Raw genomic sequence first — 17500 nt, forward strand, 5'->3', positions numbered from 1 at the left:
TACAGGGACTCAAACTCCAAGGATGGAACGGGAGGAAAATGTCGAGAAAGTAAAGCAAGAGAGAGAAAAAAAAAGATTCTTTATATATTGAACCGGTTAATCAATAAAAAACCGGTTCATATTAAATGAAAAAAGCAAAATGAACCGCGTGCAACTATCAAATTAAACAAATTAAATCTATCCGTTGATCAAAAAAATGAATGCTTTAGATTACTTCTTACCTTTCTCATTTTGAGACCTCTTCTCATTTGATCCTAAATCTATATATATATATATATATATATATATATATATATATATATATATATATATATATATATATATATATATATATATATATATATATATATATATATATATATATATATATATATATATATATATATATATATATATATATATATATTTATTTATTTATTTATTTATTTATCTATATATATATATATATATATATATATATATATATATATGTATATAGATATATATATATATATATATATATATATATATATATCTATATATATATATATATATATATATATATATATATATATATATATGTATATATATATATATATATGTATATATATATATATATATATATATATATATATATATATATATATATATATATATACATATATATATATATATATATATATATATATATATATATATATATATATATATATATGTATATATATATATATTATATATATATATATATATATATATATATATATGTATATATATATATATATATATGTATATATATATATATAAATGATTAGCATGACTAAATTACTCTAAGGCCTTTAATGCCTTTGAAAAAAAAATACATCACGACGGAATGAATCATCGTCGGCTTCACAAATCATCAACTCTAACGAGGATCGTGGTTCCGGTGTTAACGCATCGATCTGACGGATACTAAAGGAATATTCTCACTACTGTACATCTAAAAAAAAACAACGCAGCGGATCTATGGATCATACGAGGAGCCACATGGCTCCATAGAAAAGAAATTATTCAATCCCAAAAGAAAACTTTACAAGTATTATAGAAGCTACAAGCATTAGGCAATTTATACACAATTGTTACGTTCGTACTCCGCTCGTTTCCCCAAAGCAAAGCAAGGTAGCTCCTATACCTGTCATGTCAAGTTATGATCCTCCTGCTGCTCAACATAATGACCATAGTCAAATATGTCATAGCAGGAAAATCATAGAGAGTCATGAGCAAACAACAACAAACACATACACGTCAGTAATTAATTAACTTATAACAATTAGAGTTATTGAACAAAACTATAGACAACGATCTAGTATTACAATAGCGAGTCCACTCATCTGTCTAAACACCACTACTTACTCATAATTTTCTCTTTCAAATTACTAATCTCTCGAAGTATATTCAAGGGTAGTGGATCTTTTCTCTATTCATGGCATAGTGACACGGCCATGGGCGTTCTCGGCCACCCGGCGCCCATGGCAAAGTGTGAGCTCATGCCCCCTCTAGCTGACCCTCTTGGGTCCTACCTTCGGGAAAAACTAACACACTGGGGTACTAAACCAGTGAAGAGGCCACCATATTAAGGTTTGCAAGGCCCGCATGATAACACCTCGGTCAAGGGGCGGTATCGACCACCCGGCGCCCAATGACCCAAGCATGCTCATACCCCCCTTACGGTGGTCTCGTCGAACCTCACCTAGGGGACTATTAAATCAACCGAACATAATCCAGTTGAGTCACGCCAACTAATCATAAATCAAGGCTCAATAAGTAGGAAATCACTTTGATACCACACACAACAATGGTGCGTTCTCTACTATTTAGAAATCTGTTCTCATAGTCTCCTAATGCTTTCATTCTACTTGGGTATATCACTATTATGACTATACGCTAACATAGTTTACTTTCTGGCGCTCTATAATTCTAATACGATGTATATAATCATGAAATATTGATAATACTTTGTAACGATAAACATGATAATAAATTACTGCGTGTACGTACCTGCAAGCGTCACTACACGACCAAGAGTTACAAAAATCACCTAACTAAGTTCTACCTTCCTCTTATGAACTGGGAACCTTTACAAGTTAGGAATAGAACTAATAAGCCTACTTGTCTTCACTTAAGAGCATCTAGCATCTACAACAAGCTATCATCCACCCATTCAAAGTAACTTCCACTTATTATATTATTTAATTGGCAACTTAATCATATAAATGCAAATGAAGACTTACAAATTGGGTCATCGTAGGGGCAGCAGGTGCGTAATGTGCTGCTGCGAAGATGGCACATGGTGTCATCTATCGGCGCGTGATGGAGAGGAACCACGGCATGTAGTCTGGTGTAGTAGGTGCGCCATGATAATTGATTGGCGCACCTTGTGCCAGCAGCTCAAGTCTTCGATCCCAACGAGCGATGTGACGCGAGTTGATCTCCATCCAGTTTGGCCCAGCCTGATTTTTCTGCGAAATTAGGTGCAGCTGGGCTTCAGTGTCACAAGGCGGTGGAATGCCCTGTACCAACCCATATTGGCGCATTACGCGCTCTGGTAGATGTACTTCGACAATGTCGAAGCATATGAGTGGCACAGAAGCCCTCCACGCCCCTGAATGAATCCCCGAGTGTTTGGGTACAACTGTGTAGGCTTCCGCAGGGTATGGGTCCCACAAAAACTAGAATACATGTTATGAATGTAAGTGATATGTTAATTAAATTGTACTAATATTAATGAGTACTGAAATGTTTACCTGGTTAGGTCGTAGCAGGTCTAATTGATCTCGGTAGAATCCTAGACTGTTGCCGGTGTGCTTGCGCGTCCGACGTGCAAAATTCTACCTCGAACCGTACGCAACATCTGGTTCAGGTTGCAGTGGAGGAGCAGTATCACCACGACCAACGGTTCTGTAAGGTTGGCCGATAAGAATATGCTCCCACGCCCACAGCTGAACATTTGAAATGTCATTAGTATATAATTCAACTACACCGGATTAGAGTTAAATGTCAATTTCATTACCTGTAATATTACTATTGGCCCCGCAATCTCCTTGACGTTCTTTTGGGCAGCACCACATAGTCTCCTATATAGGTATCCAAGGGCTACCGAGCCCCAACTATATTCGCCGATGTGCTCCCACGTGTCGTCAAGTAAGGTTAAGTATAGGAGCTGTATTTGGTTGTTTGTTTTATCGGCAAACAACACAGCTCCTATCGAGTATAAGAGGTATGCCAAGGCGTACCTCAAAATGGTGGCCTCATCAGCATCTCCGGGGAGATGCGAGAAGCGAGAAGGTCTGAACCAACCAAGTGCATCGCAAACCGCTCTCCCAATATGTGATGTACCATGTCACGCCAGTTTAATAGCTGGCGTCCGCCTGTACACACGGCACGTCCCTCTATGGGAAGCCGCGTTAGTAAGGCTACATCAAGCAATGTGATGGTAGCCTCACCTAGAGGGAGATGAAATGTATGCGTCTCCTGACGCCATCTCTCGACCAGTGCTGTGATAATGGCACGGCCAACTCTACCGTATGCAACGAGGTGAAAGTCGTATAACCTCATTAGCTCTAAGTATGGGATGGTTCTATCATCGATCACCCATGGAACAGAATCTGGATGCCTGGTTCCCAACGTTTCTACATCAGACACCTATGAACATCGAAAAAGGTAATTACTTGTATGTTAGCATTAAGTAAAATGTAAATCATAAGTATCGTACACCTAACCTGGGCATCCCAAAGAGGAGTACTCCTGTGCTGATGCTGCATGGTCAAGACACTAGGATTTAGGGGTCCTAGAGCTGCTGGATCCATATCCTCTAGTGCCGTGTTCGCAGTAGCTTTAACTAATATTACTATTATGTAATAATATAAAATATATATAACATATTACCTTGAGTTACATATTATTATTCTAGTATAATATATATAACATATTACCTTGAGTTACAGGTTCTAGTGTTGTGACCTTCGCTCCCACAACAACGACAATTAGATCGTTTTGATCTGCCCTCATCCATTTCATTGGCAATTCTCCTAGACTTAAGCCTCCCTTTACCCCGAATTTGATCGGGATCATGTCTAAGTTCAAAGCCCGTGTATTGCGGCTATGACCTCTTATCGATCATTGGCATGAAGTAATGTTCATATGTACTTGCATAACTTTGAGAAGTGTAGCACTGATCAACGAACCTCTCATAAGAAAGGTGTCGTTTGATGCAAACAGCAAGTATATATGAACAAGGTGGTATATCTCAAGTTTGTTACATGTGCACTTCATTTGATTCAAGTCTACATGTTGAATCTTACCCCCCCCCCCCCCCTAGACGATCCTCTTGTTCCCCTCCCTTTCTTAACTTCGAATACTCCACTCCTGTAATCAAATGCGATTATATCATGGAAATTTGCCTTCTCGGTGTTTCTATTGATAATTCTAGTGGCATGCGCTGTGTACATGTGTCCTCCAAGTAACCATGCACTGGCACGTTCACGTCTTTGAACAAAATAGTCGTTTATCCGATAGAAGGTGAATTCAACAAGAGTTGTCAAAAGGTAAGAAACGTACACCCTTCATCACAAATTTGAAAACTTCGGCTAAGTTCGTGTTAGTAACTGTAACGGTCCGGTTTAAGTGACCCGGAAATCCATATGAAAATACAAATTCCAGTTCACTCTTTGGACTCCAGAGAAGACTTTTCTCTAGGACCGTCAACGTTCCATCGATAAAGAAATATAGATAAAACAGAAAGCAGTACCAGCGTGAAAGATAATAAGTCAGCGGAATCTCTTACGTACAACTCAAGAGCCTAAAGGCCTCTAAACAAACTAATTGAAATAAGCGGAAGCGAAAAGAAAACTACACTATCTCCTGTTACTTAAGTACAAAGTTTCTTTGTACTCATAATCTAATACAAAAAGATAATAGCATAGTCTTGATGATTACGGGTTATAAGTCAAGACCTCACTCCAGACCCCATCTGCAATCAACCTACTAGTCGTCGTATGACAACTCACAGTAGGTTCCAAAGAAACAAACCAATACACGTCAGAGACTTCATACAAATATCAATTAGGTTGAATACAAGCAAAATGTTCATCCTAGCATGCATAGGCTCTAATACATTTATTATTAATTAATCCCAACTTGTAACGTTGCCCGTCCTGTTCGGGTCGTTCAAGTATAAACCATTCATTATTAGATAATTCCAACTTGTAATGTTGCCCGTCCTGTTCGGGTCGTCAAAGGATAAATTATGCATACCCCACGGTGACCGTAATGATCCAAAACTGCCATGGGAACAATAATTGTAATAATCCAAACCAATACGTTAACCCCTTTGGGCAAACATAAAATAACCAAACGTCAACCCCATTTGGGTGATAAACACATAAATTCTCAATTTCCAATTAATTTCTTTCAAATTATTTGATGTGTCTAATCCTTATGTGATTACAATGCCTCGATTAGAAATGAAACAACACTACTTGCACAACCACATAAACAGTATGGTCTAAGTGTGTACCTTTAAGTGCTGCAAACAACAATGTTCAAGCATGATCGAAATTTCGCCCTCTTATGAATCGAGGTCCTAAATAACACACACACAAAACGATCACGTATTAGGACGTGTTTACACATTTAATCCACTCCATACTCTAAAATATCACTAAGACTTGATAATCTTTAATTGTTTACATCCAATTCCCAATGGTTCCAAATTTCAAATTTTGACCAGAAACTTTAAGGGTCATTTCGGACAGATTAGAAAATTCAAATGAAAAATCCGACTTCGCCATTGCGTTCGAAACGCGTCAATTACCTTGGCCAAAATTTCATAATTTCTAACATCCATTTACTATTTTTAATTATTTTAAGCGTTTAACGAGTTTTTAACGCAACGGTGCATAAAACAATGGAAAACGACTAACGTTTCCGGGTCGGCACCTTTAACGAGGCAGAACAGCTGCTGCCCGAATACATATACATATATATTTTTTTTAAATTCATTATTATTATTATTTTATATATACATTATCAACCCTTTTTCTTTTAAATCTCATGACCAAAATAATTCTAGCAAGGTCACATTCACAAAATCCTTCAAGAGACTTGAAATTTCATAAATTATGATAACTAAATTAAATACTTAATTCTCTTAACAAATCAAATTTTGTAGAGAATTACAAAACCAAATCACCCTTTTAAATCAAGACACATATATATAAACACAATCCCTCAAGCAAAAAAAATCAAATTTTACTAAAGGGTTTACAAATTCTCGGATGACTACATTACTTGATCCATACCATCTAAATTTCTACTAACAAATTGAAATTTAGTTAGAAAAATTTAAACCATAAAAGAAATTTATTTAAATATCAACATAAACTCAATTCTTATAACAAATTTAAACTTTGTTAAAGAATATAAATCAAGAAACATAACTTAATCCTTTTAACAAAATTAAGGTTTATTAAAGGATTGTTAAAGAAAATTACATAAAAATATACTCAATCCTCCTCAAAGTCATAGGATATCATCTTACATAAAATATAATTCATCTTAGAAAACCTTGTATATAAAATCTATAACTAGCAATTCAATTAAACTTGCCCCTTTAATCAAAAAATTAAATGGAAAAACAAGAGAACAATTTTTTTTTCTTTGGAAATGCCGAACCAAAAGAGCACAAAGGAGAGAATTTTTTTCTGATTTTCTTTGTTCACTTGGGAGCTTAGAAGGGTGAAGAATTCAAATGGTGTTTACAAGGATTAATAGGCAATTAAGGAATGAGCTTAATGTGCCATAATACACACTTATGAGAGGAGTTACAAGACTCCTCCCATTCCTCCACACAACCGGCCACCCTTCCCCTCCCCTAGCTTTTTATTTTTTTTTTCAATTAATTAATTAATTATATAATTGTCTATTTTTTTTGTTAAAATAGAAAAGAAAATATTACGCGATAACAACGTATGCGATAAAACGCGTTACCGTTAAATTAAACTTACTTCGTTTCTTATAATTAACCATGTAAAATAATATAATTCAATATTACTTATTTATTTTATTTTGTTATACTTTATTTTATTATATTTTATTTATTTTTAAACCCGATAAATTACGGGGTGTTACAGTAACGCCATACCTATGTCCTCCATCATGACACAATGACCACTTAGACATATCACCCACGTCATCAATCCAGAAAATTGCCTCTCGTTTTGCAGTCGGAATTGCCTTTAAACCATTCATTACCATAACTTGTTGTCTTTGCTCAGCTGTTTTACCAGATAACTTCTTCAACTGAACATTACCCATAGCACGATTGAAGTTGCTAAGCAAATGGCGTAAGCAAAACCTATGATAAGCATTAGGTGGTTGCCACTCCGGCTCTTCCATGGTTGCTAAAACACCAGCGTGTCTATCAGAAATAACGCATAAACCCATCCTCTGTGTGACATGCTTACAAATACAAGCCATGAACCAGGACCATGCACTTATATTCTCCTTCTCTACCAAGGAAAAGGCCAATGGAAGGATTCCCTTATCACCATCTTGGGCAATGGCAGTCAATAAGGTATGACGATATTTACCATACAAGTGTGTGCCGTCAATGGCGATAAGAGGTTTACAATAATTGAATCCTTCAATGTAAGGTTTAAAGGCCCAAAAGACACGTTGGAAGGTCCTAATATTAGGTCTCCCGTATACACCCGTGTCATTGTCCTCCGTAAAATACCACTCAAGTACTAACCCCGGGTTGGAAATTTGCAAAGCTTCTAAAAAGCGTGGAAGGAGTGAGTAAGAACCTTCCCAAGTCCCGTAAATGGACAACAACGCTTGTTGCTTTGCACACCATGCTCTCTTATAATTCACATCCACACCAAAACGATCTTTCACCATCTGCCGTACGACAGATACCTTATGGATGGTCTTTAGCAACACAATTTCTAATAACATTGTTAATGACAGAAGATGTCAGGTGAATGTGTCCAGCCGAAACAGTGTCACTACCCAATACACAAGAACCATGCTTACCCTTATAGGTAACAATACGCCATGAAGATAAATAAGAATCAAATGTAGCCCTAAGTTTCCACGTACAACCCCGCTTGCACTTCAAGGTAAGGACAGTTTGGTTCGAGGTCTTCGTTCTATACTCTACATTTCTGCGAATATGATACACTCTGATAGCTTCCAACAACGATTCCTTGCTATCAAACATCATACCCTTCTCAAACTCTCCCTCTTCGGTGTATGTGGTATTACAAGCCCAAGTCCTCCATGAGTTGTCCTCCTCATACTGGTCTAAAGGTGGACAAAGGGCATAAGGTGTAGGAGGAATGATTGTAGGAATGTTGCCTAGGGTCATGTCATTTGCTAGCGCATCCTCATCGACATCCACATCGTCCTCAGAAGGATCGTCAATGAGCTCATTACTCTCATTTTCATCATCCCAAGGCCCATCTCAGCAATTTCTCCTAAGTTAATCATCAAATCAATTGGAACTTGATTTGTAGGGGGTTGAGAAAAAACACAACATGCGGAAGAAACGACGGAATTTTCAGTTTCCTGAGTTAATATAGGCATAGGGGTATTCCCTAATGGTACTTCTTCTACGTATAACTCCAAAGAGGGAATTTGGGTGGACTTTGAATGCTCCCACATCGCATCTATAGCCTCATCATCCTCAACAGGAAAAACAATCAATTTTCCACTCATGGCATATTTAAAGCTTATATTTACGGTACTTCTAGTAGGGTCCAATCCAATCTTAGAACATATAAAATGTCTAAAGTGGTTCAAATCCATGTTCGAATTGCAAGCAAACAACTTACGTCTTCCCTCAACATAATGAACTTTGCCACTATTTTCTCGAATACAAACATTCCAAAAACATACTATAGTCACGCGAAATGATGCCATTTTCTACATTAATACAAAGAAAATCAACATCAACATCAACATCAACTCATGCCCATACAAGTACATTATATTCATTTGATTATAATCTTTTTTGGTGTAAAAATTATTCAAATCCATAATGTAACTAAGTTTATACATATATAATACACATAAAATCCAAATAATAAACCAATTCATAAGTTCATAAATAATATTTCTAATACCAACATCAACATCAACATTTCTAATAATATTATCAACATTCAATTCAACTAATTCAACAACATTACTTCAAAATCCAACATAAAGCTATAAAAACAATTAAAAATTACCTTCAATGCTTATGGATGATTAAGAATAGTCTTGATTTAACAAGTAGAAACCTACATTTGAAAAAATAAACAAATTTGGTTAAAACCCTAAAAAACTACATATACACCAAAAAAACACAAAAAAATTTATCTTTGAGCAAGCAAGAGTATCCCACACTAATTTTGAAGTGCCAAATTGAAAGAGAAATGCAAGAATTGATGGAATGAATTAATGCTTTTCGAGGGAGAATGTCGAATGAAGTTAGGGTTTTGAAAAAATAGGTAAAAATGTGAAAAAATTAAACTGATCTGCATTTTTGTAGAACAAGTCTGTTCGCAGTTACTAACTGTGAACAGCAAATAAGACAAAACAGATGTTCGCAGTTAGTAACCGCGAACAACTATTTTGTCTTATTTGCTATTCGCAGTTAGTAACTGCAAACAACTCCAAACCATAGATTTGAGATTTTCACGCTTACTTTTGAAAATTTTTTAAAACTTAGATTATTTAATTAATTTTTTTTAGCTTAGGTATTTCAAAAATTCAATAATTTGAGCCATAATTTTGTTTCTTTCTGCCCTTTAAAACCTCACTGACTTGGAAACCTGTAAAAACCCTAGAACAAAATCGGTGCTCTCAACAACAACAACAACAACAGCCTTGGGTACTTTCTTCTTCAATTACTTGTTCTTAATGATGGAGTTTCTTATTTCAACCATTTTCTTATTTTTGATGGTTATAAATTTGTAGGTAAGGTTCACGGATCTTTGGCTCGTGCCGGGAAAGTGAGAGGTCAAACCCCTAAAGTTGCTAAGCAAGACAAGAAGAAGAAGCCTCGTGGTCGCGCTCATAAGCGTATGCAGTGCAACCGCCGTTTCGTCACCGCTGGTACCCTTTTTCTCTTTTCTTCATTTCTTTTATCAGTTTTTGATGTTTTTCTAATTTCTGAGATTTAGTAAGTAGTGAGATTTGTTTGAGTTGGAAAAGACTGATTGATTGATTAGTTTTTCTTGGATTTTGTTATGTTTTTACTCTGATTTGTTGTGGTTGAAGAAAACTAATGTTTTTATGTGTTTATAAAAGATCATTTCTTTTGGGGTTGATTCTTCCATTAATGCAGTAGGAATAATAGGGTGATTTTTCGAGCCTTTGAACATTATCTATACTATTATTTTGGCTTTGCGAGATCATCATTTTTCAATGTAGATCTAACTTTTATTGCAACGGTTGTGAAAATAACATTTATGATGATGTGGTATCAGTAGTTAATGTTGGAGAATGTCAATTGGGGGACTGGTTACATTCTAAAGAAACAATTTGGAATTTTAGATTTTATATCTAATAAAATATCAAATTAGGATAAAAAAAACAAGTTATGCAGTGTTTTCAAACATTTTATAATTTGAAAACTGAATTCAGTTTTTGGTTCTTGTAAAGCTAGAAATCAAATACAAAAAATGTATCGAATGATTCCTTATTTTATTATTTGAGTGGGTTTAAGATACTGGTTTTAAATTGCCAATTTGCAGAGCAAGGTCATCTGATATATATGGTGCAACCTTGCATTGAAGGTTGGCTATATGAAAATAGGGCGATTCTCCGTGCCTTTCGATCTTTATTTATATCGATTGTGGCCTCGAACATATTGCTACATGATTTCTATTTACAATTTTACCTCTTTAAACCTATTACCATTAGTTTGGTTTGAAGCTTTTTGTTGTCTGAATTGTGCAGACCAGTATCATTTACTGCTTTTATGCTCTCCTACATTGTGAAAAATTTGCCAATTTGCAGAGCATGGTCATCAAATTAAAATGATGTTACCTTGCATTGAAGGTTGGCTATAAGGAACACTGGCAGTTCTCCGTGCCTTTCGAACTACGTTTGTATCGTTTGTGGCCTCGAACAAATTGCTACATGTTTATCTCTCTTACTACACACATGATGACATATGTTGTCTGTTATGGCTCGGCATTTACGATGTAATGGAATTGCAATTTTTTTGGTGTTTTCTTTTGTCTAAAGAATACAAATAAGATTGTTGCAAGTAAAATGTAGTTGGCTAGCAAATTGCAAAACAAAACTGTAAAAATTTACACTTGTTTATGGATACTCAATTTACCTAGATAAGTCCCTAATTGCATGTGGAGACTGTTTTGCGGGTTGATATATTTTGGGATGCATGTATGTGTACTTTGGACCACTGCAAATGCCAATTTGCTGAGCAAGTTCATCCAAATTAAAGTGATATTTTTTGGAACACCAACACTATCAACACTACCATCCTCATTGACTCTTCTAGCAATATCAAATTCATTTTTCTTTTGCTTCATATCCAAATTTGGAGGATATTTTTTGCATCTTTTAATATGATTAACCAAAGGAGTTGTTTTTTCTGTTTTTTAATTGGTGATCTAGTATCTTCATCCTCATCGAACAAGCGATCAACACTCTCTTCAAATTGAGTTCTTTCATTCAGTAGTGAATTTCCATTATCATCAAAAGACGACCCTATGGTCTATACAAGTTACCAATTCATAATCAGTTCATCAGTAGTTGTACAATCAATTCACAATCAGTTCATCAACAGTTCATCCAGGACCTTTCAGCTAAGATAGTCACAACTCATAACTCACATGAATGATTACCAATTTACCATCATCAGTTCATCATATACAAGCAGAATTATCAATCTAGTGAATCTACCATCATCAATTCATCATATACAAGCAGAATTTTGTTATATATAATCTACCATCATCATATACATCAAAAACATTGAACAAGTTGAACAAATATCAGAATCAAATTAAATGGCTACCGAAAATCAGAATATCAGAACAAAAATCAGAATATCAGAAAATAGTGATGAACTAAGTATATGATGGTGAATAAATATCAGAATATCAGAACAAATGATAAAGAGCTACCAAAAATCTAGATGGTGGTACTGGTGGGTAAGAATCCATGTAGATCTTCAATAAGTACCAAAAATGGCTGAATAAATCTGTGACAAAATCGAAAATGGCAAAAAAAAAAATTAAATAAGTACCAAATAACTCACCCAATGGCTACTTAAATCTGTGACAAATTTCAGAAAATGGTGATGAACTAAAAATGCGAAAATGCGAAAATGGTGATGAATATTAGAAAATCGAAAATGGTGATGAACTAAGATGACAAAATCGAAAATGCAAAAAAATTAAATCTGTGACAAATATCAGAAAATGCGAAAAAAATTAAGATCTGGAGAAGAAGAAGAATGGTGATGAACTAAGAATGGTGATGAATTGAAATAAACTTACCCAATTAAAGAACTGAAGAAGAAGAAGATGACGTCTCAACGTGAATGGTGAAGAAGAAGCAAGATGACGGCTTGAAGAACTGAAGATTGAAGAAGCAAGATGACTGTGTCTGGAATGAAGAATGAAGGAGGAAGAAGGCAAGCAGTAGCCAGCAAGAATGAGGTTTCAATGAAGACGGGATAGGCTCAAGGAAGATTAAGTCATTTAGGGTTTTGGAAATAAATTTTTTTTAAAAAAAATACAAACCGGATATCGGGTACTCGGTTTCCAAAAATTCGCGATCCGTATCCGACCCGAATACCCGGTTTTAAAACCGGGTACCCGACTCGAATTATCCGAATTTGGTAAACCGGTAATTTACCTGGTTTTAAAAATCGGAAACCGGGTTTTTCGTATCGGGTTTTCAAAATCGGATATTTTTGAACACCCCTAATATATATATATATATATATATATATATATATATATATATATATATATATATATATTCTTCACACTTTTCTATTATCACCTAATGTTACCTTCATGAATGAGAATTAATTTTGTGAAGTTACAAAGTAACTAGAGTAAATTAATCATGCTCATAAACTTGGTCAAGTAATTTTAATTACCATTCCCATCATTTAATATTAACAACCATACAGGAAGCAAATGTCTGATGCAATATCAAATTTACTGATTTCAAGAATTTGTATGCTCAACTCAAATGCACAAAGCCAAAAAAAATATGAATACAATTAACAAGTGACTAATTGGCCACAAGTATAATATAATCACAAATACAGAAAATTGGCGGTTGGAATTTGGTGACTTTAGGGTACCATGGTGAGTGCATGATACATGTAGGAGTATGGGATCATAAGAGGTGTGTATGATGAGGAGTGAAGTCATAAGCTTGTTTGTGATGTACTGCCAATTTTCTGTATTTGTGATTATATTATACTTGTGGCCAATTAGTCACTTGTTAATTGTATTCATATTTTTTTTGGCTTTGTGCATTTGAGTTGAGCATACAAATTCTTGAAATCAGTAAATTTGATATTGCATCAGAGATTTGCTTCCCGTATGGTTGTTAATATTAAATGATGGGAATGGTAATTAAAATTACTTGACCAAGTTTATGAGCATGATTAATTTACTCTAGTTACTTTGTAACTTCACAAAATTAATTCTCATTCATGAAGGTAACATTAGGTGATAATAGAAAAGTGTGAAGAAAAATATTTGTTTGTGGATGAGATATTCATCTTCTGAATGATATAACACATTTCATGAAAATTAAATTATAATTTTTGCCTATTACCGTAATTCAATACTAAAAACCAAATGGTCCGTTGGAGCTTGATAAAATGTGAATAAGATCGATCTGGTGCAAAAGGAGGTCATCTTGAATTGAATACTTAGAATATTGGTGCCCTTTTCCCTTAATATCCACTGTATATGAAATCCATTGGTAAAGAAGTATCTAAGTCCAAACAAGTTCAACTGAAACTTCTAGAAACATTTTGAATGGTTTTGCATTTCCATTGCACAATAATTATGAAATATTATTCGGATCGCTTTGTTAACCGGAGCATTGTGTTCTTCCTTAAGGGTTTACCTCATGATTTGTGCTAATATTGCTTTTCAAATATGAAAAGTCAAAAAGGCCTCAGTTGTTTTTTTAGAAAGATGAGCAAATAAGTAAAGTGACCTTCCATGCAATTGGTTTATGGATCATTTTATAGTGACGTCACCTTGAAGTTCTTGTAATAGGGAATTTCAACTTGTTATAGTATTTAATGAAATTTTTTGTTTCATTTTGTAGTTAGATTAGGTTAGTTATGAATTTCTTGGTTTAGTTATTGGGGTTGTTTTGCAAATGGTTGTTGGTCGTTGTCTGTTGATTTTTTTTGGCTTTGTGCATTTGAGTTGAGCATACAAATTCTTGAAATCAGTAAATTTGATATTGCATTAGAGATTTGCTTCCCGTATGGTTATTGATATTAGATGATGGGAATGGTAATTAAAATTACTTGACCAAGTTTATGAGCATGATTAATTTACTCTAGTTACTTTGTAACTTCACAAAATTAATTCTCACTTATGAAGGTAACATTAGGTAATAATGGAAAAGTGTGAAGAAAAATATTTGTTTGTGGATGAGATATTCATCTTCAGAATGATATAACACATTTCATGAAGATTAAATTATAATTTTTGCCTATTACCATAATTCAATACTAAAAACCAAATGGTCCGTTGGAGCTTGATAAAATGTGCATAAGATGGGCTTGATAGCTACTTGTATAAACCAGTCGTTTAGAAGTTTAGTAACATCCTTATGGCTTTTTCAGAGGAAAAATGGGTTGACTAGCCAAAATCTATTGTGAAAGCTAGCAAAGCTTGCCCTTTCATTTTAGCTTAAAAGCAAGCTATTTACCAAGCACTTTTTTTTTCTTTTTTTCTTTTTGCTTTTAACCAACCAAAAATCTAAAAGCTAAAAGCTAGTCAAATAGCCATCCTAAAATCCATTTACTAAACAACTCTGTTGTGACCTTTTGAATTAATTTGCCTTACGGGCCTTTTTTCTTTCTAAGAGGGCTTTCAAACTCATTTAGTAGAGTTAGCTATGTCTATTAGTCTGACTAGAGTTAGCTATTAGTTTGACTTTAAAAATTGAAGATTCTTAATGTTCCAGATCTTACATTGTCATATTTAATTTCTTAACCAATGCGAATTTATTTTTTTTGGTTTAGAGGAATCTAACCAATGTGTGTTAGCCTTCTCCTATATTTTACCCCTGTTATTCCTTACTATCATCAGGTTTTTCCTCTTCCATGACCTCTTTTTACATTAGTGAATAAAATTCTAAATTTGCAAGTAATATTGGTTTTTTTTTTTAGTAGTGCATTTTTGAGAACCCTTATTTGTTAGTTGAACTGCAAAAAATAACTGAAGTGAGAATTTTGATCATAAGTAATAGCCTTGTCTTTATTTACTTGTCATTTTGATCTTACTGTTTTAGTACTTCAAAAAGATATGGCATTTTTCACTCAATATAATTTATAGAAGCCAATAAGGTTCCATTAGAGCAACATTGTGTTTTTCGAGTCATGTTCTAACATTGTTATTGTAAAGTGATTGATTAGTTTCAAAATTTTCAAGGATACAGTTCCTAGCAGCCATGTTTGTAAATTTTCTTGAAATGCTAATCCAAAAAAGGAAATTGTTTTTCTCTCTTGTGGTCATCATTGATGCTCTTCAGCCACTATGATTATTTATCATTTGAAGTCAATGCCCGTCTAATCACCTAGGAAAATAACTTTATGTAAAACGATTTTCTTTTAAACAAGAATGTTATCAATTGTTCTATTACCTTATTTTTGAAGGTCAAATATATTTTTTTTTCAATTTAAGTAATTTAGAAGGTTGGTAAACAAGACTTGACTTTGTGGTCGGTTTTTATGTTTTGTGGTTGTGAATAATTTCCCTTATAATTTTACACCACTATCTTTCTGTGTTGACTTTATTTGGGGGGTATTGACATTGAGCAGCTTGCGTGGTGGAGCGTGTAGTTCTTATGTCGTCATCTTTAGTAGATGCCCCTGCTCTTGATAATGCAGAAGCTTGTGAATCATTAGTTTCCCAGAGTAAGTGACTTGTTAATATGATTTCGATGATGATTGTTGTCTGCTAGCTAATGGAATCATGGAAAATGTTTGCTTGCTAGTTGCTGAGCTTCATAAAGGTAGCTTATGTGATGATGGAAATTGGCTGACTGACAATGATGAGGAAGCAGATGAAGCATTATATTTAGATCGTGAAGGGAAAAGGAGGTGTGAGGAGTTTTATAATGTATAATCCATTGTTGGATCTTCTCATTTTTTCTGGTTTCTATGTACCTTTCTTTACCTTACTTGTTTTTAATACATGCTATACTTTCTAATAATTTTCTAGGCTGGATACCGGGGTGGTGTAGCAGCAGGAACAAATGATGCTGCTCAAGATGGTTTTAATCAGGGTTTCAAGGAGTCAGTGATGGTCGGATACAAATGGGGCATTATTAAGGGTCTTACCAGGTAAGACTAAAGAGCTTCAGTTGAGATAAGTTGCTTAGTCTCTTAGATGTCTAAGAAGCCATTTTCTTATTTCTTATTATCTTTCTCGTAAAATATGAATATTAATAAATAAATTGATCTTCTGAATGCCTAAGTAAATTTTTTGGTCAGTTCCTATTTTTTCATCCCCAAATTTTTTTAAATGGTTTTACTGTGGAGTATAAGTAAATAGATAGAGAAAAGAATGTAATAGAAAGTGGAGTCAGAAGAGAAATAGACTGATGTGCTGGAGTGAAAAGAGTGCAACACATTATATAATTTGTTGTCTCGTTCAAAAAAATTCCGAGTTTAAGATAGTAATTCGTAAAACTATTGAAGGCAACAATAAAAATAGGTCTTGGATATTGACTATCTTTTTCTCTACAACCTTGGTGTAGTGCCTTCACTCATATCCCGAAAGACCTGCAGCTGAAACTTGTTGAATCTGAAGATAAGAGAGAAAATTTTCTGAACTTGAGTGAGGCTGTGAATTCCATTGGAAATGAAGATGCATTAAAACTCTTTAATGATGGAATCCAATGAGGGGCATCAGCTGAAAGAAGCAAAATTATTGAATCAGAAGCTTCTACTCGTCCTAGTGGTTCTGAACATAGTGGTCTGGAGAGTTACTTTGGTAAAATGGACTTACTCCTCAATGAGTCAGTACAACTGAAAGTAAACAAATACAGGGTGCCTTAAATTGGGATTGAGAGGTGGGTATTGCATTATAAGAGCTGAAAGTGGCAAGAGAATATTTTTTGCACTGCGTTGTAATGGAAATGTCCATATTTAAGGGTTTTTGGCATATATTTTCAAGCTTATTACATGATAGGGAGCTTCCATTTTCTTGGTGTATGTCTAATTTCCCCCTCTTTGAGGTAAGAG

General features: G+C 34.4%; 1 protein-coding gene and 2 non-coding genes across 3 annotated transcripts in view; all 3 read left to right on the top strand.

Moving 5' to 3' along the window:
* Positions 1 to 9797: 9797 nt before the first annotated feature.
* Positions 9798 to 17500, top strand: part of LOC130826746 (uncharacterized) — a 7916-nt gene continuing 213 nt past the window's right edge. The window contains exons 1-6 of the mRNA XM_057692316.1: positions 9798 to 9895; positions 9982 to 10119; positions 16073 to 16168; positions 16249 to 16373; positions 16476 to 16597; positions 17014 to 17500. The exon at positions 17014 to 17500 is cut by the window's right edge and continues 213 nt beyond it. Coding sequence (XP_057548299.1) covers positions 10089 to 10119; positions 16073 to 16168; positions 16249 to 16373; positions 16476 to 16597; positions 17014 to 17158 — 519 coding nt within the window. The 5' untranslated portion in view covers positions 9798 to 9895; positions 9982 to 10088 and the 3' untranslated portion in view covers positions 17159 to 17500. The remainder of the gene's footprint in view (positions 9896 to 9981; positions 10120 to 16072; positions 16169 to 16248; positions 16374 to 16475; positions 16598 to 17013) is intronic.
* LOC130827993 (small nucleolar RNA snoR86) lies at positions 10760 to 10886 on the top strand. Its single transcript, XR_009047304.1, has one exon. It is a non-coding gene; the product is annotated as a small nucleolar RNA snoR86 (small nucleolar RNA).
* LOC130827992 (small nucleolar RNA snoR86) lies at positions 11025 to 11151 on the top strand. Its single transcript, XR_009047303.1, has one exon. It is a non-coding gene; the product is annotated as a small nucleolar RNA snoR86 (small nucleolar RNA).

This window comes from Amaranthus tricolor, chromosome 11, assembly GCF_026212465.1.
Source record: "Amaranthus tricolor cultivar Red isolate AtriRed21 chromosome 11, ASM2621246v1, whole genome shotgun sequence".
In the NCBI taxonomy this organism is placed as follows: domain Eukaryota; kingdom Viridiplantae; phylum Streptophyta; class Magnoliopsida; order Caryophyllales; family Amaranthaceae; genus Amaranthus; species Amaranthus tricolor.